This window comes from Crassostrea angulata, chromosome 3 (genome assembly GCF_025612915.1).
Source record: "Crassostrea angulata isolate pt1a10 chromosome 3, ASM2561291v2, whole genome shotgun sequence".
NCBI lineage: Eukaryota > Metazoa > Mollusca > Bivalvia > Ostreida > Ostreidae > Magallana > Magallana angulata.
The window spans coordinates 29654742-29681429 of record NC_069113.1 but is presented as its reverse complement, the minus strand read 5'-3'; the positions used below and the strand labels follow the sequence as shown (position 1 = coordinate 29681429).

Below are 26688 nucleotides of genomic sequence, written 5' to 3'. Positions count from 1 at the left end.
CCATAAACCCTTGGCGGATTTCATTGCGAAAACTCGGTGGCGAGCTCCGTTTTATGATTGGCTGCAGCTGCGAGTAGCTGATCCAATCGCAGTGCTTGTAAATATAAACTTTAAAAGAAAACACATGTGTGATCTTTGGTAAATCATTCGGTGCTTTTAACAAATTGAGACACAAGTTCTCGAGTACAGTGCCTCACCAACGATGGTCTAACCAGATCGCTTAAAAAAACCTATATATTTTACTGGGATTGAACATAGTTCTACAAACTTGTCAAGGCTCGCGTGATAGCATGGGAAGTAAACATGGCGAATGTAGAAGCTGCCCATCCCGTTAGTATATACGTTCCTGCTTATGGTTATTGCTTTTAAAGGTTCAATGAGATTTATTTTATTTAATTTCTTTGGTTTACAATATTTACGACAACGATACCTGGTTTTATGACATGAAAGCTTTGATAAAAATCGGCGACTTTTTCACTCCTGGTGCAGGTCCTTACAAAACACTGCGAATAAAACATTCCATGCTTTCCCTAGTTTATAACTTAATTCGTATTTCATTGCATCGTTAATTATGTTCCGATATTCGGTAGTCAACATGTTTTCAAGTTGTATTAATGCCGTAGTGTGTATATAACCCGTTGTTTAATTCGATTAAAATGTAAATATGCAAGGGACGCAACTCAAGTTGCTCGCTAGATAGCGCCACCACATCACCGAGTTCCGCCAAGGGTTTATGGACACAGACCACAATTATTTTTCCCTCTTATTCCTTTATACAAAAATAAATCATATAAAAAATTCCACCGGCTCAAATGAGTTCAAATACAGCATTCCTATAGAATGACACTAGTCCAACAACATATCCAAACTACAGGAAAATCAATCGAGAGGGGACTGAGTCAGAGATATGGCCCCTAAAATAACCCCTACCATGAAAAATTCACTTTCGCTTTGGAATTTGTGTAAACATTGGCCTCTTTACACCCTTTCTATTGCGCCTGTAAAGATAATTTTTCTAAATTTTTTCCTGCCTGTATTTTTTTTCAAACCTTCTTCTTTCCATCCATGCCATAAAAGGAACCAAATTCGACCATTTGGTACCCCTAGGAATTTTTGAAATAATACATACATTTTTAGAATGGAACTACTTGCGTATAAATAGTGGTATGTGACCTTATGGGGAGCAAAGTGGACCGAAAACCCTTGGCTAGCGAAGATGACACACATACAAATCAGAAAATCGTTTTTCCGTTATTTAACGATTCCTTATATTTATGATTGTGTTTATACATTTACCTTTATTTCATATGTGATATATATACACTTTACTTATTCCTATTTATCTGGGTATCAATATGATGTACACCATGTGCTCGTCTCAGTTTGATTTACCGGGAAAAAAAGAAAGACAACTCCATTTCATTTTTTTCTCTCTCTGTCTTTCTCTCCCAACCAAAAAAGACATCTAGCTACTACTAAAGAAAGCATTACTTCAGTTCATTGTGTTGGCTATTTTAAATTGAATGATGCATCGCTTAAATATAGCTTGTTCATGCTACATGTATCTGTAAAACACAGATGATAAGTGCAGAAACCAGAATTAATCGATCCGTCACCATATACACTAAGTTCTATTTTAATATCCACAACACTGTTAAAAGCACTACTGTCCTTTCCGATATATTTCATTTTATCAAATAAATTATACAACATGACTACTTTTTAATAAAATGAAATATATCGGAAAGGACACTACTTGGCATGTAAACGCTACCTATTATTGTTACCCAGTAAATTATGGAAATATTATCGAAAAGAACTTCTAATCATCACCTTCCTGTAAAAGTAGGAAATAAAGAAAAGTTTTTATGTTTATTACGAAATTTAATCATCGGAGAGGATTTATTTGAACCATGAAATGCTTCCTTTGATGATTATTGCGGGTGATGAACAGGTCGGGTACACTACCTTATATGGATAGCATTATACATGTGACAATTTACGTCAAACAGGTTCTCCAATCCATTGAATGAGTCGCAAAGCATGACGGTATACAACGTGTTTACTTTTCAACACATACACGTGGTTTGTGGCTGTTTTACACACAATATATAATTGCTTACCGGAAAAATCGTACAAGTTGGTTTTTACTTTAGAAGGTAAAAAAAAAGGAAAGATTACGTACTGTAGACTTTATTCCATGCTCACATTGAAAAATACTGTTGTTTTAATTTATCAATTGATGCTTCAAAAATCGATCAGTGTCAATAGATTGGCATACATACACATACAAGTACAAGCAAATTTTGATAAGGAAAAACTGCATAATTGTTTATAAATGCAGGTAATTGTACATTTTTAACATGCGTAAATAGCCACGATAGTAGTAATGAACAAATATACAAATACAGAAGTACAAGTTATGGATCATGTAGTATTTTGTACACTAAGCATTCTGATGAGTGTCCCTGAAGAAAATTTCAAAATTCTACTAATGTTGTCCCAAACCTGAGGCATCACGTGAAAAACGTACTCATGCTTCTAATAAAATAGGACGTACCTCTCTTGAACTTTAACAATGGGGTATTAAAATAGGTTTGATATAAGGCCTCATAGGCAATATTTTTCAAATATGCGCATAGAAATGAAAGATCAACATGATTTAATATATTTATTTCATTAATTCTGAAAAAAAAATTGAAAATGAGTTTCCAAAGAACAATTCAAAATGGTATATATTTTCAATATGCTTTGTATACACTGAAACTTGTAGTAGCCCACAAAGCCTTGCAACTCATTCACCTGATTGGTTTGTCAATAAAAGTAAACAGATAGCTAATTTTGTATGCAAATTTATGCCGACTTCACAAAATCTAGTGGTCTCGACCTGATGAAGGTAGCGATCATTGCAGAAAAAAACTTACATAGATTTTTCTTAGGTCGCAGTAGGTTTCGACCAACCGATAAACAGGGTGTGTCCTTTTCAGTCCTCTCAGTTTTCTTGTCAGTTTCAGCCGCTGTATATTTCGACCAATCGATAAACGGTCGTGTCGGTTTCAGTCTGGCTGTTTCTATTGAGCTATGAATTAACTATAAGTTTTCGTAAGAAATAGAGCGAATAATAATTGGAAGATGTAAATATATACCAATCGATAAACGGTCGTGTCGATTTCAGTCTGGCTGTTTCTATTGAGCTATGAATTAACTATATACGTTTCCGTAAGAAATAGAGCGAATAATAATTGGAAGATGTAATACCTGTTTATAACCATCCGTTAATGTGATGCATAATAAAAATGTTTAAATTAGATTAAAAACTAATCATATGGTTTGTTCACCCCATTTATTTTCTGTTTTTCCTCCACAATGATATTGTGCACGTGTAAACACATTCAATGGGTTTGGATGAAAATAAACTGAACTGAACATATTAAGCAAAAACAAATCAACAAAACATATTCAACAAACATGTGGGGTAAGCCCTTATATGTGCGGGCGCCTTCACTGTGTACACAAGTGATTTGAAATACCCCAAACAGAAGGAAGTTGAAATGCAATTAATTAGGCCTACTTTTGATTGATTTTGTAAAAAAAAAAACAAACAAACAAAAAAGACAGAAAAATCTACAGTTTTTGAAAGCTTATGATGAACATGTTTTTTGTCAATTTTCTTCAATGATCAAGGCTACATGATAAATGAGAAACAGCGTTTTTAGTTTTCAAAATTTCTCTATTGAGGATAGCGTATAGCATAGAGGATTTTCAATTTCGTATATAGACAACTTATAGATTGATCATGATGACTTATATAGATAACATATATTGTTCATGATGAATTTTTGGTACTTCCATATCTTGATGTTTCGTACATTACAAAGAAAAAACTTCAAACTTTCGAAAACACGAAACGCGATGTGATTCGAAATACCCACAAATGACTATGTATACATGTTATTACAGTTTATCGTAGTAATCACGACTTCCTGCTGTCATTTCATTCTATCTCATCAATTTGCTAACAATGTAGCAATTATAAAAGTTAGCCTGTATAATTTTTCTACAGCCTGTGACGTTCGCCATCTGCATACAAGTATTAAAGGGAGGACAAAGAAGAGTTAATTTGAGGTTGAAATAAGAGAAAATACAGAACGGGTGTCGTGTAAAGACTCCCCACACTGTGTGCTGTTTGGGCGAGATACTGGATATGGCCACTCTGTGGGACCGATTGTCTCGGAGGATGAGGGTTGAATGGTTTGGTTTCTTTGTATTGCCTCCCGGTCCCGCCTCTCTCTCGCTCTTCTGTTCTGGAACCATATCTTTACCTTTAAAGGAAGGTCAAACATCAATACTAACCAATAATGTACATAATTAACAGGAACCGCGAAATGACATTAAGTCGGTTTGTTGACGTCTTTATTTACCACCTAGGCGTATACCCATTCAATTAGTGTTTAAGGATGTGGTGCGTATTAAAGTCATTTTCTCTTAATTATATGGAAAGGTGTCATCAGTATGTTGAATAGATAAATTGTAAAATGATGGAGAAGTCAGGTGTTGAAATGCTATCCGATTATTCCTAATTTAATAGACAAATATCCGTAAATGATAGTATATTGAACACCTCGACATCAGCCTCTATTATTACTTTTCACCTCCTTTTCCACCTCGCTGGTTGAAATAGTTTCAAGGTGAGATAACAAGCCTTTGTGACGTTTTAGTGATAATTTACATATTAGCTTAGAATATACAAGAGAGAAATCAGTTATTTTATTCCATTTAAAATTTGTATTGAATCTCATTCACTATTATTAAAGAGAAAATAATTTTCAAATTCTCTGCTTAAACAATAACATTAAATTTTTTTATTTTTTTTTTGGGGGGGGGGGTCTGTAAAACCAAAAGTTTAATCATCTTAAAATCTTAAAATTCAAAAATTTTATACACATGTAATATGTACTTCCTCTCACGATGTAGTATAATTATATCATCGTTTTTTCATTCTTTTTTCCCTCCTATTAATATTTGTGTATCAGAGGAACAAATTGGTGATTTCAAGCTATTTGTGTACTTCATACCAACCATCATTTTTTAGCCTGGCTTTGCTAAAAGCAAAGTCTCAGAGCTAGGAATACGAATTGCAAGTGTTTCTGTAAATAGCACAACTTCAAAATTAAACAAAAAAAAGGAATAGCGTCAACGTAGAATCTTCTGCTATACCAGAGAGAGAGAGAGAGAGAGAGAGAGAGAGAGAGAGAGAGAGAGAGAGAGAGATTTTGACAGTCACAATATGCATAACTACGACTTTTTTATTGGCAATGTCACATGCATGAATAATCTGCTGAACAAAACAAAAACCGGTATACATACAAACAATTCTATTAAAGTGTTAATTTTTTCAAATAGAATAATTTATGAATCATTAAAGAAATTAATGTGAAATTTTCAACAACAACAAAATTGTTCAAAAAAGCATAGAAAAAGAATTAAGGCAATACCGATTGAAATCAGTAACCTCAAAACAAGAATCAGTAATTCGCAGCACGTACAGTGGAACCTGGACTTAATTTTTTTGCAATATACACGGCAATTTCTTGATCTGCGAATGACTTGCAAACAAAAATGTCTGAAATTTAAGTAACTCAATTATTTAATGACAGCATTAAACATCGGACCACCTAAGGAGTTGACGATGGTCAAAAATGTTGACCATTCAAAGCCATTCAGAGCGACATTTTGTCGGATGGCGGCTGCCAAAGACAGAACCATCAAATTACATAAATGATTGGAGCGCGTCTTATAATTTCAAGATTTTGTTGACATTTAAATCGTCTAATATACTGGTTTACTAAATCTAATGAAAGAGTAAAGCGTGAAAATACAGTGTTTAAATTGAAGGGTTTGCAGCAGACTTTGGGGTTGGATTTTGGAGAGGGCGACACATATTAACAAAGACAGATCGTTAAGATTAGTAGTCATTCATTATTGTCTAACGCCGGAATTTCCTGTAAAATTGCTTGTTGATGTATATGACTTTTAAAACACTTCCTTCCACATTGCTCTCTCTCTCTCTCTCTCTCTCTCTCTCTCTCTCTCTCTCTCTCTCTCTCTCTCTCTCGTCATTAGTCATAAAAAAACCCCTGTCAGACTCACAAAAAAGAAAGGGAAATTAATAAAGCAGTACTTGTGACATGATTCTTCCAAGCAGTATCAATTCGTCTATTATGGTTATCATATAATCAAAGAGGTAATAAGCAGATATTTTGATATCCTTGAATTTCTATCAAAACACATCAAAGAGCAATCAATAACAGTAATACTGTTTTATGTGATTTTCTTGACACATTAGAAAAACAGAAAGCTTTCATATTTGCAATTTAACGTCGATAATTGACACTATAGATAGCGAGAATATATACTCCTTTTATGATAAGTCGTAAAATGAAACTCATTGAAAGATGCGCGATTTTCTTTGAAATATCTTGTTGGTTTGATAATGCCTTTTTCATTAAGTCTGTTCAACGTTTGTTCGGCATTTTACATGCCAACAGAGTCAAACACAGTGCGAAATACTCATACACAAGTAGAGTCTCTCTCTCTCTCTCTCTCTCTCTCTCTCTCTCTCTCTCTCTCTCTCTCTCTCTCTCTCTCTCGTTATTGCAATTAGCTTAGCCACAGATTCTCTCATTGTACCTTGTTATTTTAAGATTGCAGAAAAAGGAGATATTTCTTTTCAGATATCTTAATATTGATCTCATTGTAAATCTCGGTGCTTTTTATCATTTTTATTACAGCAACTATATTGCCGAGTTTGACTCATTAACTGTTACTCTACAGAGCTTTACTTTACCGAAAGAAATCAGTAACACAATATTAGTTATATTTCACCTAAAACACAACGCTATAAATATTAAATTTGTAATAAATCTGTCCGAGTCTCCGCTTTAATGCAGTGAAATTGCTTATTTCCGTCACCGTTTTACCAATTTCGCAATGTTGATGAAAATATGAACCTATTACTTTACTCGGTAGTCGTATGAATTAACGTACAAAGCTACTCTGCAATAATTTATTACTCTAATTAAACCACAATACTTGCCTGAAATGCTTTTGAAATATTGTCTTAGAGTCGTAAAAAGCAATGGTCACACAATGCATTCTTTGAGAAGTAGCCTACATTTTTTTGGCGGTTTACATTTTTTTTCAATTTCTAATTACATGTACTTTACTGCTATGTTTAAGAACAGGATTATACTTTGTATTCTCTTTTTCGTCACTTTTTTACGATTAAAAAAATGATGTACTTACTGAAATGAATGCAATTGCATTCACAGAATAAAAATCCAAGATTTTTCTTTTTACCCATGGAAATTTGCAAGAACCGGTAATTTATAATTGGATAATATGCATTTAATATTGATATACTTTATTAATTCGGAATTATTAAAATTATCATTTGAATATTTGATGCCGTTTGCAATGCAAATCCCCGTAAATACAGTACATATATTTATAACGATAGGTGTGAATTATGTTGTGATCAAATTCCCGTTTCGCACACATTTTTTCGATACATAATTTTCAAATGTGTGCAAAACGGGAACAAACCCTTTTGACCCTTATGGTTTACATGACTATCGAATAATTAAGGAAAACGTGATGTGAAAACATCTAGAGACCGAGTCTTTGCATGATCAATGGCAAAACTATGGATCTGTAAATGCCTTTTGTATTGTATAACTTTTTATCTGTATTGTATAAATTCCATTTATACAGCTTTCCAATTATTATTTTACATTTTTTGGGGATTTGTAAAAATTTGATTTCTATTGTAGGATTTTCAAGGTGCATTGTATTATTTCTTGTAAAAGTTTGCCTTTGTGTTGCATAAATTATGACAAAGCATTTACAATCCTTTGAAAGGGATTGTTTATTTTGGTTTGTTATCAATGATTTCATTGGTTTAATCTAATTTTTACAAGTTTTTGAACTAGTAAGTGTGCAAGATGTATTTGATGGTTAACAAATGGTCATCGGTCTTAAGTATATCATCGAAAGAAATTGTGCGTGAATAGACAGCCAGGGACGGTTCTAGAGACAATGAAATGTTGCACAATTAAACATAATTTCACAGGGTCGGCATGCACCGTCCTTAGGTGACGGAAATTTTATATAGAGTAAATAAGTTAATGATTTATTATAGTGACATGTGTTTTATAAACAAATAAAGATACATGTATATTATATAATACCTTAATGAATAAACACCCGGCCCATCGGACCTATATGTCACTTTATAGACATGAGTATACAAATAATAAGTTTACACATTGTTATTTTTATACAGGATAGATTGTCTGCACATAAAAGCTGAATATACAAATTTTGCAGTCTGTCTAGGAAAGTTAGATAAGAGAAAACCAGTGCAGTCTGAGTCTGATAGAGTCTATAGAGATACCTATGTATAATACGTTACTCATACCTGTCAGTGCCATGGGTAGCCGGGTAATTTTATCGATGAATAATAATAATCTTAAACTTTTAAATTTTTATGCTCAACGTTTGATTTGTTTATTCATAAGATTTACACATTCATTTGATACAATGTTGGAACTTGGAAGCATACTGTTTTGTTCATGCTTTTATATACTGTGTCCGAAAATTTTCTTAATTACTTTCTTAACCTATTCTTTAGAATTGAAATAAAAATCAACAAAAAAATCTAAAATAGTTAATGTATACATGTCCGTGGCCTTGACTCTTTTTGTTGCAGCTGACCATGACTGGAAAATATAACTTACATGTATTTTTAATCAGTGAATGGGTAGTTAGTGCGTCGTATCTTTAAATGTTCTTTGGGTCAAATTCTAATATAATTGTTATCACTGTCCCAAATAAGAATTGATGAAGAAAAAACCCAGCATTTACAAATTAATGCTCAAGTTACCATAAGGTTTACTGCCAATCTGTCGGAGTATAAAATGTATGAAATTGAAAAAAAAAAACAAAACGCTAGTGTATGCATATTCGTTTGCATTATTTGAACATGATTTATCAGATCCAAAGTATCTGCCCGATGGTTAACTCGCCCCACAGTTTCCACTGGGTTTTAATTCATTTCACATTGATTACTTATCAGTTAAAATTCAATTAAAGCTTTCGGACATCACCCCATATGTGTTGAAATACCAAAGATCTAATCAATTACTCCTGGTCCAGGCATTTTTTAGTTTATTTGCAAAAAGTCATAATCTACAAGTACTGGTGATATTTTTGGCCATAAACTAACATTTAGTAAAGAAAAAATCCAAATATTTTAGCTTTAGAATTTTCCTTCATCTATACACAGGGCTCTTATTCTTGATGGAATTAAAATGCCATAAAAATGGCGTTCTTAAAATAAAAGTGTTTGTTGTAGCAATGACCTATATACGAATACATGTGTATAGACATTATATACTTGTCCCAGGCTGTAGACAGACAAATCACAATTGCTTAAGAAATTAGAAATAAATCTTTGAGTATTATGAGGTGATGGAATACGGTACGGGATAACCAAACCCAATAAAGCCCGAGGGGCGTTACGATAGATTCGATCACCCCGACCGTATTTGATCACCTCATAATATTTAAAGATTGATTCCTTTCTACTAATATTTATATATTATATCTTTTTCAGCAATTGTACTATTTGATATTTAAAAAGTCATTTTAATGAAATTTAGTGGATTTCACATTACAAAATCGATTTGTAGTGTTATCTTACACAAAAACACTGGAAAATGTAAATATTATTATACATGTATACGCCCACCTTCAAATATAGAGAAAAACCGAACAGCGTCAAAAGTCGCACAGATTGCAATACTTTATCAATTTTGGGGGTTTTTGGTTGTTGTTTTTTTTTATTGAGAATAAATTAATTCTGAAAATAAATAAATGAAATAATGGCAAAATTGCAATTTTGGACCACATACAGTATGGGTATGAAATTTAGAATAAATGAACTACTTTCGTTAGAATTTGGGGTTTTTTCTTCTTTTTCTAGCAGGACTCACTGTGTAAACGGTGGCTTTAGCTACGATGCCCGATTAATCGGATTGGTGACTGCACAGAGGTCGAAATAGTTCTTTGTGAAACACGAAGATATTAATACATGTCTTTGTGTCAGTTATGTTCATAGTTTTTAACGTACCTTTTAAAACCTTTAAAAACAGTTTGAAATAGCGGTGCAACCTTTTCTAAACCTATCTAACGGAATAAAATATTTCCTTCACAATAGGATTCTATAAATAAATGAATTATCTATTCAGTCTAATTCCATCAAAATATGGACAATTACATATCAAAAGGGTCAGGATTCAATAAAAGTTCTTAGAGAGACATATAATTAAATCAAATACGAAGATGGAATCTAACAAACCTTAGAGAAAAAAAAATAATAATTCCATAAACGATGTTGCGTTGAGATTTGTGATAAAAGTTGGGTAGAATAAAATATTCTCGAGATATTTAGTGCATGCATATCCACACGTGTGATTTGCAGAAAAATACTAAAATACTTAGAGTTTATTAAAGGCTAAAAAAGCCTTGCAATTTTATTTTAATGCTGATTTAACCAACAAAATAACGCAAATTTGGCTCTGTACTAGATATTTTTGGTCTGTTCGGAAAATAATATTGTTAAAATATCTTCCCAATACTTGAAGATAGAAATAGAAACCCTAAGTTTTATTATGTATAAGATACATGTATAATATTTTTCGAATCATCGTAACATTTATATAGCTCTTGAAGTCGGATTTACGCATTTGAAGAACAAGTGTAAAATTAAGACTTGGTGACCTGGTGGAGGCACGTAGCATCAGAGGGGATTAACATAGAGTTCCCCGACTCCCACTTTTTTGGGAGCATATTAAAATGAAATTGGTGTTTTAAAAACGAAGTTAAAAGTACGCTATGGATTAGGATTTTTGAGAATTTTTTATTTTTAATATTTTGCTTGTCAGGATTTTTTGGATGAAATTGCCACCCCACCCCCCACACACACACTTTCAGTAACGATGCTACGTGCCTGTGTTGCACATTGTTGCTGAAACAGAACTTACTCTGTTTTCTGTGAGACTGAGTGCTGTTGAAAGCTCGGCCACATCCATGCTACTAAGGTAATGAGTCCGACGAAACTTGTGTTCCAAAACAGCCACCTGATGTTGGGTAAATGGTACACGAGGATTTCTGCCTAGTTTTCTTTTTTTCATTCCATCTTTCTTTTTGAGACCTAGGCAAAGAAAAGTGGAGTACATTGCGTGTTAATACTTAACAATAAAATGCTCTCTTTGGTGATTCATGCAGGATATGAAGATAGTGATATTGTAGAAAAAATACAAAACCAGCGTTGAATAATCAAAGATAGCATTTAGCAAGTAACTAAATTATTGTTAATGTACATCAGTACGTTAGAGTAAAGAAATAGCCAAGTGTTCTTTGAGTCTAACGTCATCTTTAAAACCCTGAATCTGCGTCCTCATGACGATCCCGCTGCGTCCTTATATACATATCAATTCCTATACAATTTTACTAATTAACATTAACTACCAATAAGTAGAGAACGTCGTATGCACGCAGTCAGCGCGCATCTACACGCCATGGACACGAGGTAAAAACTCTTTGCACGTCATTGGCGCTCGGCGGATACTCAGCGAGAGCGCAGTCAATCGCCATGTAGGACTCTGTGAAAACGCAGTTACACGCTGTAGGAGCTCCATAGAAACGCCTCGGTCGCCGTCAGGACGCCGTGACTTCTTCACTTGTAAAAATTTCAAATAAAATTGTACATTTTTTCTTAATTTTACTGCGATCCTACGGCGATTCCAAGAATTTAACAACGCCATGAACACGCTGAGGGAACGCGAACGCAACTTGGCGTCACAGAGAGAGAGAGAGAGAGAGAGAGAGAGAGAGAGAGAGAGAGAGAGAGAGAGAGAGAGAGAGAGAGAGAGAGATTGTGTATGGATCTAAGTCTAAGATTAAATGACCTAAAATAGAAGAAATGATTTCCTCTCAGTCCACCAATCCTTTATTATAGAGAAGAAGCTGACGTCCATTGAGGTAGCAATTCCTTCTCACACCTTCCCATCTGTCAAATTTAGGTTAATTTTCCATCAAGAGAAAAAATTTGTATAGGTTGATCCAAAATTCCTCCTCAAGATATTTCTGTGTAATTTGTTGTTGATAAAAACACAATAGATTCACGGAAAGTTTAATGGCTCTGATTATACGCTGGGATACAAGATCTCTTTATCTAATTAGTTAGCGATTTGCCTTGGGGAAATTAATATTCCAGGTAGATTCCTTATGAAACATCATTTACCGGAGACAGAAAAATTGAAACATAAAAGAAGGAAAGATAATAATGTATTAAATGCGTGTAAAGACACAAATTAAAGCATAACAGTTATTCATTAAATATTTTATATAAAGCCATTTATGGCTTAATTTCCTCCGAAGGAAATGCGTATAGAACGCCAAACGGAAGATTCAGCCATTAAAAATCATACATCTCGCCCGAGTCTCCTTTAACAGATGCCATACGCTGTATTACTGGGGATACATACATTTGGGCATTACGATTTACCCTAGAGATTTGCTGCTTTATTTTAGCGAGAAAATATGTTTAAAGACAACAAAAAGAAGAAGTCAAAATACTGTGATATTTATTTAACTTATGAATAAGTTATGAAAATATCGAATAATGATAATCCATTTTATCAAAGAATGATGTAAATTCAATATTTGCAGTAGTTTGCCGAAATAACGAATGTGTTTATGTGTGGGATGTGAAGGCCTTCAGAAGCGTTTAAAAGTTAGAAAAAATCAACCCCAAAATGCCAACATTAATTGCTATTTTCCGCACTTCGAAGCAGACTATAAAATACTACAATAGATTTTTTCTTAAATGTTAATGTGTGATTAGTAACTCCATTTTATACCTCATATAGAAGAAACACAAAATATATGTAAGAAACACAAAATGCTATCATTTAGATTTTAAAAGAGGTCATCTCATGATATCAAAATGTACCAAATTTTGCTATTTACGTGGAGTATAAAAAACGTAGATTAAAACAATGGATTCATTCAAAAATTAGGAAAAATATTAACTAAAATATTTCTGTCCGTAAAATTTCTATTGCGTACATCTTTTCTTTAATGTCAATACTTTAAAACACGTGACCATATGAAGTTTTATCATAACGTCATAAAGCACAATGACGATGTTGATCCACACAATGACGAGAAAAAAATAAAATTTTCCTGAAAAGTCTCTCCAAAAAAATCTGCATTTTATTATTGTGTTTGATTTAATAATTGGTATAAAACATTTTTTTTAAAACAATTGTAAAACATGGTGTTTTACATGATTGCGCAAAAGCATGGACAATGACAACTAAAGTCGAAAACCTTAAATCTTTGAAATATCAACGATTTTCTTGGAAATTCCAACATCAACGTGGAGTTTCCGACTTCTATCTTAAAAGGATCTACTTTGATTTTGAAGTTTGCAACATGAATGTATGGTCACAACGAGTTTTAACATACGTAAACTAATATAATACAATGTTTTTATGCGTGTAAAAACCACAAGACGGATCATCTAAAATTGAAAATCTATATATGACCTCTGAAAAACTCACTACCAATGCTAGAAAAAAAATTCATCAAGATATACTTACATCTTCCAAGTATTTTCTTCCCTTATCTAAAAGAAATCTATTGTGTTCAAAAAAGCTTTTGAATACAAGCAAGAATATATGCATTCCTAAAATATTCCTATAAATAATGGGTTTGAATGAAGATTTAAAGGACTGGTGAGATGTGTACATGTATATTTATACTGGGTAATTGTGATTTGATATTGCCACCTCTTATATCAACAGTTAATTCTATTTTGTTTTAAGGGTAAAAAATCCAGTTGGTGTAAATAAAATATAATATTTCTGTAGTAGTATGACTTTAAAATAACAAGTTTACTCTAACATTTAAAAGAGTGTGTTGCAGAAAAGCGGGATTATTTCCTAAACGCGAGAGGGACTTTTAAGATGGTATGGGACACCCTGTCGATATCAATGTGGATAAAAATACATTGTAAATAAAATACTTTTATTGTTTCTAAATTTTCAGATTTTACAATATTTGACCCCAAAGTGTATTTTAAATTTTTTAGAAAGGTAAATTTTCTAGAGCCACAACAGGATTCGAACTGATTTATAGATTCGTAGTTTACGTTCTAACCCATTGCTCTAGGCTGTTAAGTAACAATTTTGATAAAGAACAAATTTCTGAAATAATACTTGATTTTATTGTTTATTTTTAAAAAGAAAGTATGCCACAATGTGGAGGTATCCTATAACATCTTTTAAATACGAAGAGTCAAATATAAATATAGACACAGCTACATATGTACATAGATAACTACAGTATATTACATGTAACATAGCGGGTATACCCTGTACACAGCAAATAACGTTGAATTAAGCACATGTGCAAAATATTACATATACACTAAAAAGTTCTTAATAACTTTATTCTGACATTTATTATTTCTAATACTATCAATATATTACCTTTTAATACGCATAAAAATATGTACATGTATATAAATACCAATCGTTCCGGGATTCGAACCAAGCAAAACAATTGATTTGGATCCGCATTCGGTCAACCTGTGCAAGCAATCGTTCTTAAATTTTGAGGGTATTCATGCCCCCCCCCCCACACACACACAAATTTTTTTTTCAAAAAGATGTTTGAAACAAAAATCAGCAGTTTTCAAGAAAATTCTTATTCTTGATTTTAACATCAACTCATTTTTGTTTCAAGAAAGCAGCTGAGGATTCCCCTTTAATAAAGCATGAAATCTGACATATATTTGTGTAACTATTTTCAAATTCATTTTATGGTCTTGTTAAAGTTGATATGGAGTTTCCAGGTATTGATCCACTTTGCTTTATTATATGTAAAATGTTGCATATAGAAGAACTTTACATCAAATTCTTGAATATTTCCATTTTATCTTCAACACCTTTAGGAAAAATAGTATAAGAACTGCAACATACAAGTTGAGTTTCCACAATTAAAACTAGAAATTAAAGTTGGAAATACTTAAAATTCCAATTTTGATGTTGGTAAAGTTGGCTTTTATGCTGGCCTTTGGAGAATTTTTTATCAGGTGTCGCAAATACGTCAATTTAAAACTATCTATTAATTTCTTATCGAAAATTTTCTATATACCGATAGTTAAATTAAAACTCTGATTTCCCCAATGTAGATGAGACAAGCATTTGTAAAGACAATTGAATATCAATTTTGGCTTTTTGTTTAGTCCCTGGTAGGATTGCAACTGTTCGTGATAGGTGTCTTGTTGACTTCCCAAACTCCTGTTCTAGTGGGGTCAGTATTCATAAAATCATTGGTTTGAAAATATCACAATGATAGAGGTTAACAAATTTATATAACCATGATAAGACCATTAAAAAATATATCAACATTTTATTATACATTGTAAATAATTTTTGATTTCAAGAAAACAAAACCCTCTGCCGCTTTTGGGGTAGGGGCTCCATTGGATAGACGAATTTTGGTGTATTGATAAACATTAGTCGACAAGACCATAAGATAATTAATGTTCCTTACTAATTGAGGAAAATTAATTAATTGTGAAGATCCTCTCGACATTTCGATACACAAGTATGTATAGTCATATGACATCTCCTACAAGTAGAATTTTGATAACCTGACAACTAAGAGAGCGCAGTAATGAAGAATTTAAATGTCAGTGTAAAAGTTTGTTTTCAAAGAATCGTTTGATATAGATATCAGGTTTTCCGATGAAAATACCATTGACAAAATAGTAAACGACAAATTGCGGATGGCCATTATTATCGAATTTTGCTGAATTGCTGACGAAACTCTCTCTCTCTCTCTCTCAACATATATGACCATACATAACCTGTATTAAAAATGTTATACTTTATTCACTATTACACTGGTTTTTAAAAACTGTAGTTATAATGAAAGGTCATTGAAATGAAATTCGTTAGAGTGTTTCTGTTTATTTTATCTATTTAAAAAAACTTTAAAAAAATATTTATTAAAACTATTCTTTACTTTTCTCCTTTTTTGTACCTATTTCTTACATTATTTATGACATTACTATCTAATAACGAATTCAAAATGTCTGACAATGTCTTGTGTGTACAAAGCAATGTTTTAATAATGACTGGACTATAGGAGAGAACATTTATATGATACAGGCATATTGCCCACTGGTCAATCCTTTTCTGTGTATTTATATATTTCAAAAAATACTTCCTACAGAGTAAATCAAGTACCAAATACTTTTGGTAACAAATTTTATGATTATGAAATAAACCAAATTAAATTTTGACGATTGTTGAAAGTTAAATTTAAAAAAGTGCTGCAAATGAACAGAGGGATAACTACTATTAATCTATCTCTAGGGACAGGGTGGATAGGGGAGGCACATATTCTCAAATGCGCTAAAGTATAAATTTTAGTTTGGAATTTCTTAGTGTTTTTCTTTTATAACAACAAAATCAAGGTTAGTTAAACGATCTAATAAAAAATAAAATAAATGTAGAACATTTCTGTAAATATATTTACGCTTTTCTAATAAAATTTAACTGCATGATGTAAACATCAAAGAATTTTGGGTGAATCATTAGATAAACCTTTCCTTTTATCATGGTATATAATATGGTGAACATTGAATTCCTTAACTGAGAAGCATAAGAGCATCGAGGATTTTTTTTTGCGAACACCAATTGATAAACCAAAATTATACATCCTTTCCCTTTAAACGCAATTTAGCGAAGCAAAATCAAATACCCCAAAGAACTTACGCGGTAGTTTTGGCGGCTTGTATCTCGTGCACTGAAGCCAGGAAAATTGTGTGGTTGTGTCATCTTCCTTCTCTGGATTATCTGCAGTAGTGGTGTCAAACAGACTCTGCTGATCGTCCTCCTTAGTAGATGATTTATCCCGTAGAATATTTTCTATAGAAAAATTGACCGTTTCAGTTTTTGTTTCTTTTTTGCGACTTTCTATTCTCTCTGGCGGTGTTTTAATAAGGTGTCTCCCATCAGTGGAGGGATAGGGATGAATCAGTGCCGAGTATGGTGTAGGTTGATGGGAAGTGGCGGGGAACCACATACCGAAATGACGCGGGTCATTGGCATATAACGCGTAGTTGGAAGCAAAAAAAGAAGCTAGCATATCCATAGGAAAAACACTAATGGTCTGTAGTCTGTTTGGGTAAATAATGGACAGATAGAGCAATCTTGATATCATAAAAAGACGCTTCATCAAACTAACTCGGGGTAGATTTATAGCCAAAGAGGGCGTTCCGTTTCCAGTATAAAAAAATAGATGATTACCAATGGGCAGGCATGCGCGTCACACGCAGTACGGTCTCACCTCTAATTTCACCAAGATTAATAAACAATGCAATGACATTAAGAACAAACAACGAACACCTGAGCCAGAGTCATTTTACGATTTCCTCGTATAATATTCAACTGTTTAAGTAAATAGAGCTTTTAAACAGCAAAAGCCATATGTCTTATACTCCGTGCATTTTCTCCAATATCTTTTTCAGTAATGCATTCTGTAAAAGACTGTCTTTGTCATCGAGCTACAATTATAAAGAATCATCTGGCTGATTAGTTTCTGAGAAGATTTTTAAAGATTTACCCTATATCTTTTGTTAAACTTTGACCCCTCCCCCCCCCCCATTGTGGCCCCACCCTACCCTGGGGATCATTATTTTCACAACTCTGAATCTACACTACCTGAGGATGCTTTCACTCAAATTTCAGCTTTCCTGGCTGATTAGTTTCTGAGAAGAAGATTTTTAAAGATTTACTCTGTTTATTCCTATGTAAAACATCGACCTCCCATTGTGGCCCAAACCTACCCCCAGGGGTCATGATTTTCACAACTTTGAATCTACACTACCTGAGGATGCTTCCACACAAGTTTCAGTTTTCCTGGCTGGTTTCTGAGAAGAAGATTTTTAAAGATTTACTCTATATAATCATATGTTAAACTTCGACCCGCCATTGTGGCCCCAACCTACCCCCAGGGGTTATTATTACCACAACTTTGAATCTACACTACCTGAGGATGCTTCCACACAAGTTCCAGCTTTGCCGGCGGATTAGTTTCTGAGAAGAAGATTTTTAAAGATTTACTGTATAAATTCCTATGTTAAACTTCGATCCCCCATTGTGGCCCCACCCTACCCTCGGGGGTCATGATTTTCACAACTTTGAATCTTCACTACCTGAGGATGAATCCACACAAATGTCACCTTTCCTGGCTGATTAGTTTCTGAGAAGAAGATTTTTGAAGATTTACTTTATATATTCCTATGTAAAACTTTGATCCCCATTGTGGACCCACCCTACCCCCGGGGGTCATGATTTTCACAACTTGGAATCTACACTACCTGAGGATGCTTCCACACAAGTCTCAGCTTTCCTGGCCAATTAGTTTCTGAGAAGAAGATTTTTAAAGATTTACTTTTTAGCTCACCTGAGCCAAAGGCTCAAGTGAGCTTTTCTGATCACAATTTGTCCGTTGTCTGTCGTTGTCGTCGTTGTCGTTGTCGTCGTTGTCGTTGTTAACTTTTCACATTTTCATCTTCTTCTCAAGAACCACTGGACAGATTTCAACCAAATTTGGCACAAAGCACCACTAGGTGAAGGGGATTCAAGTTTGTTCAAATGAAGTGCCACGCCCTTTTTAAAGGGGAGATAATTGAGAATTATTAAAAATTTGTTGGTATTTTTCAAAAATCTTCTTCTCAAAAACTATTCAGCCGGAAACGCTTAAACTTGTGTGGAGGCATCCTCACGTAGTGTAGATTCACGTTTGTTCAAATCATGGTCCCCGGGGGTAGGGAGGGGCATCAAGAGGGGGATCAAGTTTTACATAGGAATATATAGAGAAAATCTTTAAAAATCTTCTTCTCAAAAACTATCAGGCCAGGAAAGCTCAAATTTAAATGGAAGCATCATTAGGTAGTGTAGATTCAAAATTGTTCAAATCATGGTTCCCGGGGGTAGGGTGGGGCCACAATTGGGGGATCAAGTTTAACATAGGAATATATAGAGAAAATCTTTAAGAATCTTCTTCTCAAAAACTATTAGGCCAGAAAAGCTCAAATTAAATTGGAAGCATGCTCAGGAAATGTAGATATAAGTTTGTTCAAATCATGGTCCCCGGGTGTAGGATGGGGCCACAATTGGGGGATCAAGTTTAACATAGGAATATATAGAGAAAATCTTTAAAAATCCTCTTCTCAAAAACTACTGGGTCAGGAAAGCTCAACTTTGAGTGGAAGCATCCGCAGGTAGTGTAGATTCAAGTTTGTTTAAATCATAGTCCCCGGGGGTAGGGTGGGGCCACAATAGGGGGATCATGTTTTAAATAGGAATATATAGAGAAAATCTTTAAAAATCCTCTTCTCAAAAACAATTTGGCCAGAAAAGCTCAAATTAAAATGGAAGCATCCTCAGGTAGTGTAGATTCAAGTCTGTTCAAATCATGATCCCCGGGGGTAGGGTGGGGCCACAATTGGGGGATCAGGTTTTACATAGGAATATATATAGAGAAAATCTTTAAAAATCTTATTCTCAAAAACTATTAGGCCAGATAGGCTCAAATTAAAATGGAAGCATCCTCAGGTAGTGTAGATTCACGTTTCTTCAAATCATAGTCCCCGGGTGTAGGGTGGGGCCACAATTGGGGGATCAATTTTTATATAAGAGTATAAAGAGAAAATCTTTTTAAAAATTTCTTTTAATAACTATTTGGCCAAGAAATCTCAAATTGGCATGTAACCATCCTCAGATAATGTAGATTCAAGTTTGTTCAAATCATGGTTCCTGGGGGTAGGGCAGGGCCACAATGGGGGATACATTTTTATATAGAGAGAAAATCTTTAAAAGTCTTCTTCTCAAAAGTATTAGGCCAGGAAAGCCCAAATTTGAGTGGAGGCATCCCCAGATCATATAGATTCAAGTTTGTTTAAATAATAGTCCAGGGGTAGGGTGAGGCCACAATTGGGGATGAAATCTTACTTAGGAATATATAGAGAAAATCTTTCAAAATCTTCTTTTTAAAGACTATTTGGCCAGAAAAGCTTAAACTTGTGTAGAGGCATCCTCGGGTAGTGTAAATTCAAGTTTGCAAAATCACTAGTGGTAGGGCGGGACCGTGATGGCGGTTTGAATTTATACGTAGGAATATATAGAGAAAATCTTTAAAAATATTCTGGGAAAGTTTTTGGTCCAAAACTCAGTACTTAGTGTGAAAGCACAGGTTATGGGATTCTCAGCTATGTTAAGGGCGTCCTTAAAAGAATAGCGATATTTATCACATGAAATGTTAGCCTTTGAACAATCTTGGTATTCTACTCCAAAAAATTGTTAAACAAAGTGATATTTTATCGATTATACAAATTAAATAATTTGTTATCGCATGAGCAATTTTTGAGTCTCTTGGGAATACCCTGTCACGTGATACTGCTAAAAATAGATGAACCAGGAATAATACGAAAAAATGCAAAGTGCAAGGGCATAACATAAACAAATATAGTTATTTCTGTTTCTAACTTGTAAAATGAACCTTCAAAATTTCGAAAAGTGCTGGGAGCTTAAAATATTCAAGTAAGAACAATTATTAAATTCAATGTAAACAGTGTATGAACAGCAATTTACAGGGATTTCCCGCAATTAACGCTTATTTATATCAAATGCGTAGCGATTTCATACAGCTCCCAGCACTTTTTGATATAATGGGGATACAATGGTAAGACATGGAAATTTTCAATATATTTGATCAAGTGTATGCCCTTGCACTACTGCATTTTATCTGACCCATTTCACTTTCAGCGTCATTTGCGTGAAATTCAAACGCAATACTGAATAAGATCATGATTTTAATTTTCATTCTTAAAATAATTAAACGCTGTGAATTTCACTAAAATAATGTTAAAATTTTGTTTCTGTTCACACCAATCATCATTACAAAATTTTGAAATTGGAAGAAAATAATTTCATCAGTTGCCTCTATTTGGGGGGGGGGGGGGGGGGGGGGGGGTGTAAGTGATGAGTTTGTAATTTACACATTTATGTTTCATAATGATTTATGTTACTATGCTGGTGAATAAATTCTTTTAATGTATAATCAGATTTACTTGTATTATAATTGATATTTTAGTACTAATTAAAGAAAGCAAGAAGAAACAATATATCAATATAACCAAGAATTTATTTTAATAATCAACTTTACAAATACTATAGAGATTGATTTTCTGTGACAAACTGTTCAACAAGACTAGTGTTTTCTGATTTTTAGTATTTTTCAGTCATAATGTGGAATTTATGGAAATTGACAATTCTTCTTGCACACTACATGTTCTTCTCTTCTGTCTTTTTGATATTAGGAGGTAGTCCAGTTGATCAGAAAACCAATACCTGAAATGATGAATATATATCAATTCCAAATTTCATTTCAATAGATTAGATATCAATGCAAATTATTATAATAGGTTACATTAGTATCATTATCAAAATGATATTTAAAAACAACAAACTACACATGAAGTTGAAGTTAGTGAGTAAAAGAAATATTTATATAGTACCTACTTTTTATCAACATCCCAACAAGTGTTTTCAGTGGACCATCTACTGCCTAAGTAACCCTGAAAATGAATAATGTGTCATAAATAGCTAGCTATTGTGTTAAAGATAACATGAAAATGAAACAATACTCTATTATTGGGCATATTAATGGCGGTTTCAATGTCAGTGATATTACAACAGGCATAATCAAATGTTTATTCTCTAAAATGTGTGGAAATTCAGTTTGAACACACTTTAATTTTGTCTTAAATAAAATTAATTAGATCTTCATAAAAGAAAACTGAATAAAATAACACATTTCGATTTACTTAAACAACATTACAATCTTGTCTATAATTATTCCAGATCCTCACAGTAATCTTTGTAGTGCTAGCACATACAGTGTTTGGCCATGGACTTTTTATTGTGTACTTTGAACATGGAGGAAATGCGATCTAATATTATCGCGATATGAGACCAGTAAAAAGCTACAATGAGCCTCAATGCTCTTTATGATCAAAACTAGCGAAATGCAGAACAATTACTTTGCCTGACTGAGTCACCAAACTGATGTTTGAACACAATATTACATGAAAAACAAATGTAAACAAGTAAACAAAATCGAAGCCGAGGAATTTCACTTCGTTTCCGTTCCATCCAACAATATTAGGTAAATAAAACAATATCTAGGGGAAGTACAGATAAATCATACCTTGTTCAGTTGAATCCTATGCCGATTTTTGTCCACGCTGGTTGTAAACGAGTTAAATTCCGAGATATATCACTGAAGTCCACATGTTTATTCTGATCACAGCTGCAAGCGCCGGTGTGACGTAGTCAACCTCGACACGTCATCAGACGACTTAGGAATTTCATGATTTCGCGAGATATAAAGAATAGTTTATGATTTTATTTCAGTACACCTTTCTTGAACCATTCAAACCCAATCATTAATCATATTCATTTTGGTAGATGTTTGTTAATTACCGAAATACCCATATCTCGTAAAATCTCATGAATAAGGGGCGGGGCTTATGCAAATTTTTCTAAATCACACGTGGTAGAATTCTTAGACCTTCCTTAACATAGCTGAGTTAAAGGTAGATTTAAGTTTGATGAAACCATGATTCCCTAGAGAATACTGGGGCCACGAAATGGGGGGGGGGGGGGGGGTATATAGGAATAGAGAAAAATCTTAGAGGTACAACAACAAAAGGGGCTTGGTATTTACCAAAAAATAAGAGGTGGATAAAAATTGGCAGATTTTCAATTTTTTTTAGCAAGATCTACTGTACTCAGTTGTCAAGATATTTTGATACTGTAATGAATTAAGGCAATTGTTGCTCAGGTGAGCGATGTGGCCCCTGGGCCTCTTGTTATATTCATATGTTAAACTTCGACCCCCCATTGTGGCCCCAACCTACCCCCGGGGGTCATGATTTTCACAACTTTGAATCTACACTACCTGAGGATGCTTCCAAACAAGTTTCAGCTTTCCTGGCCGATTAGTTTCTGAGAAGAAGATTTTTAAAGATTTACTCTATATATTCATTTGTTAAACTTCGACCCCCCCCCCCATTGTGGCCCCACCCTCAGGTGAGCTCAAAAGGTTCAGTTTACCATTCAATAAGTTGGTTTCTGGAAGAACAGACTTTGACAATTTTCGTAATAAATATTTACAATTTTTTTACTTTTTTAATCTTTAGCTTTTAAGATCTGTGTACAAACATTGTGAGCAAATCTCTGTATCTTGCTTATAATTCGAAGCTTAACACTCAAATATGGTTAGTAAATAGAAATTGTAGGGTAACAATTAAACACAAGAAACATGCACTACATGTATAACAAATAAAGAACACAATTTATTTTTTCGAAATGAATACATGTATATACCTACATATTTTCGTCAGCGATATCAAACTCTATTTAAACTGAATAAACTCGAGAAAATGCCGAGCATCTCAACAAAACCTATTGCATTAATCTACCATTACGCAAACGATAATGCCGAATTACCGATAGAATTAATTGAACTTCAGTACCCCTACATCAGATTTTGCTTAATTTGCGCAGGTAAACTGTTAACTGTTTGATTTACCGTAGTCTCTGTTTTATTTGATACGTAAAAATCACGAAATACAGACGATAGTTCCCAGGTTACAAAGCATAAATAATGAAAACGAAACGAAAATCAGAACAAGCTAACACCAACGTCATGTGTGAAAACTGTCAACGCATTGAAATATTTAGCCTTAATTTACTTCACAAAATCGGCACCAATATATTTTGCATGTTTCAAAAATTTCCCTTCATACGCGAACGGTTGCATAGCATAGTCAGATCGACCCTTTTTCGTATAATGTCATGGCTGCTTTAAACAAAGAATCTCGTTTTAGAAGTATGGAATACGAGTCTTGGTAAAATGGGTATGCAAACCCGGGCCGTGGCAAAATAAAAGCCGGGGCAGATCGGCAGTCGTCAATTCCAAATACGCATTATTTTGCAGCAATATTTACAGCGAATACAAATATACTGGTCCATCAAATATCCTGAAATTTTAATGAGATTGGCAGATTAATACCTGCCAATCTTTTGTTTTGCTCAGACCAAGTCTTGCCTACCCATTTTACCGTAGGTAATTCTTACCGTATGCCGAGCCCGAAGCTATTAAACTGATTAAAACACGCATTTCCTTTATTATTATTTTCGTAATAACTCAGATTTGAATCAGAATTAGCACTTAATTTTTGCAATTTACATTTTCCTTCCCATAAGGATAATTTATGCTAAACTACGTTGAATTGAACTAATTAGTTCTTGAGAATAAGATTTTTAAAAATGCACCCCCCTTTTTCTACAGTTTCAAGGTTTTCTCCGCTTTGAATACAGATCGGACTTTTATTTCTGCAATTTATATTCGCCCACCCATAAGGATGCTTTGTGCCAAATTTGGTTGAAATTGAATAAGCGGTTTTAGAGAAGAAGTTCAAAATGTAAAAAGTTTACAGACGGACAGACGGACGGACGGACAGACGGACAGACGGACGGACAGACGGACGACGGACAAAATGTGATCAGAATAGCTCACTTGAGCTTTCAGCTCAGGTGAGCTAAAAAGCGTTTTAAGGAGACTGATTTGGGTTTTTTTGCGGGAAAAACTACAATAGCAAAACTCTTTATCTTTTTTAAACCATATATCATTTACACCAACTGTAGTTTATTTGTAAAGTTTCAACAAAATCGACCATCTGGTTCTTTTTAGGGACGATCTCAAAATAGCGGTACATTTACTATATGAATATATTTTCCACACTTCGAAGCAAATTTAAAAAATACTACAATAGCTTTTTTCAAATTGTTACAAATGATTAGTAATATCATTTTCTACCTTATATGTAAAAAATACTAAATTCTACTGTCTGGTTTTTAGTGGGGGTCATCTCAAAATATTTAAATGCACCAAATTTTGCTATATATTTGGAACAATACAAATGAAGATTGGTATGATGGATTCATTAAAAAAATAAGAAAAATGCCTTCGAAGATAGCATTATTATGTGTATAAAATTTCGACGGCGTACGATATTTACTTTTTCTTTTATGTTATTTCTTATAACGAACTCATACAAAGCTTCATTTTATCATAACGTCATAAAAGCACAATGACAACGATCCCCAACAACGGAAAAATCGTTCAAAAAATAAAATTTTACTTAAAGTATCTAAATAGTATTTTTATCTGTAATTTTTTGTTGTTTTCAATTTTATAAATGATCTCAAAATTTTTCATAAGAGGTAAGGATACACTGTATCAATATACTAGTATGCGCAAAAACATGCGCAATGAAAACTGAAGTCGGCCTGCTTAAATGGCTGATTTGGTACACTCTCCCGCGGTATTGGTATTTTTTATTCACCAAATGCCCGGCTAAATTCACGCACTGTGCACCAGGACTGCAAAAACCAAATCCCTGCAATGGCTGACCAAGAGTTGTCCAAGTTACCCTTATTTTTTTTTTTTTTGGTGAAAACAAAAACACACTGTTGTCTATAGATGTTTTAAACATAATAAAGGCTCCTTATTTCATCTTTTAGCAAAATGCTTCATCGATAATTTCAACCATTTTTACGCATCAATTTCATTTGAGACAATATTTGTTTTGTTGTAATTTTATGGAAAAAAAATTCACAACAAATATCGACAATACAATATCACAATTTAGGTAAAAAAAAACTACAGGGACATCATAACCATGCATTTAGTTTTTTACAAATATATATGGGAGTAGAGAAGGAGATTTTTTAAATATTTTATACATTTTTACGATATGGCCATATATGCCCCACCCTAGAGCCTGAACCCCTGAGAGTCTTTTAAACACCATCACCAGCCCAATAAAGTGAAGTGGTGCAGTTAGTTGACATGTATAAATGTATATTATAAATAAATAAATATATATCATTAATTTTCTGAGGTCGGTTGTGTGTTCTATAGAAAGGTCTGAGGCAAGCAAAGAAATGATATCAGATGTAAATTGCATTAAGAATTTAATGGTTATAATAATTTTCACAGAATGTAAGTATAAATAAGGTTAATTAGTCCAAAAGTAGCGCACGTTTTTGTGCGCAATAAATACACAGGTTTGTTTTTCAATAGGTGGCACTGTAGCTCCCAGGCTGTCCATCCAAAATTTTTTTAGACTGGGAGTTACAGACCTGCAGCTAGCCTCATCCTACCCCCTGGGGTCATGATTTTCACAACTCTGAATCTACAGTACCTGAGGATGCTTTCACACAAGTTTCAGTTTTCCTGGCCAAATGGTTCTTGAGAAGAAGATTTTTGAAAATTTCTTTAAACTTTTCAATAATTCCTAATTATCTCACCTTGTACATTTAAAAGGGTATGATCCTTAATTTTCACAATTTTGAATCACCTTTACCTAAGGGTGCTTTGTGCAAAGTTTGGTTGAAATTGGCCCAG

The 26688-nt window shown here is 33.5% G+C and overlaps 1 protein-coding gene and 1 long non-coding RNA gene across 2 annotated transcripts; both read right to left on the bottom strand.

The window, feature by feature from the left end:
* Positions 1-2192: 2192 nt before the first annotated feature.
* On the bottom strand, positions 2193-17420 carry LOC128177487 (homeobox protein MSH-A-like). The gene is made up of 3 exons (XM_052844204.1): positions 16920-17420; positions 11106-11275; positions 2193-4322 (listed from the first exon to the last, which is right to left on the bottom strand). Exons 1-3 carry the CDS (start codon positions 17380-17382, stop codon positions 4116-4118), a joined length of 840 nt encoding a protein of 279 aa, XP_052700164.1. The 5' UTR covers positions 17383-17420; the 3' UTR covers positions 2193-4115.
* Positions 17421-21317: 3897 nt separating this feature from the next.
* On the bottom strand, positions 21318-22796 carry LOC128178371 (uncharacterized). Its single transcript, XR_008242946.1, has 3 exons — positions 22420-22796; positions 21732-21787; positions 21318-21560 (listed from the first exon to the last, which is right to left on the bottom strand). It is a non-coding gene; the product is annotated as an uncharacterized LOC128178371 (long non-coding RNA).
* Between the last annotated feature and the right edge of the window lie 3892 nt (positions 22797-26688).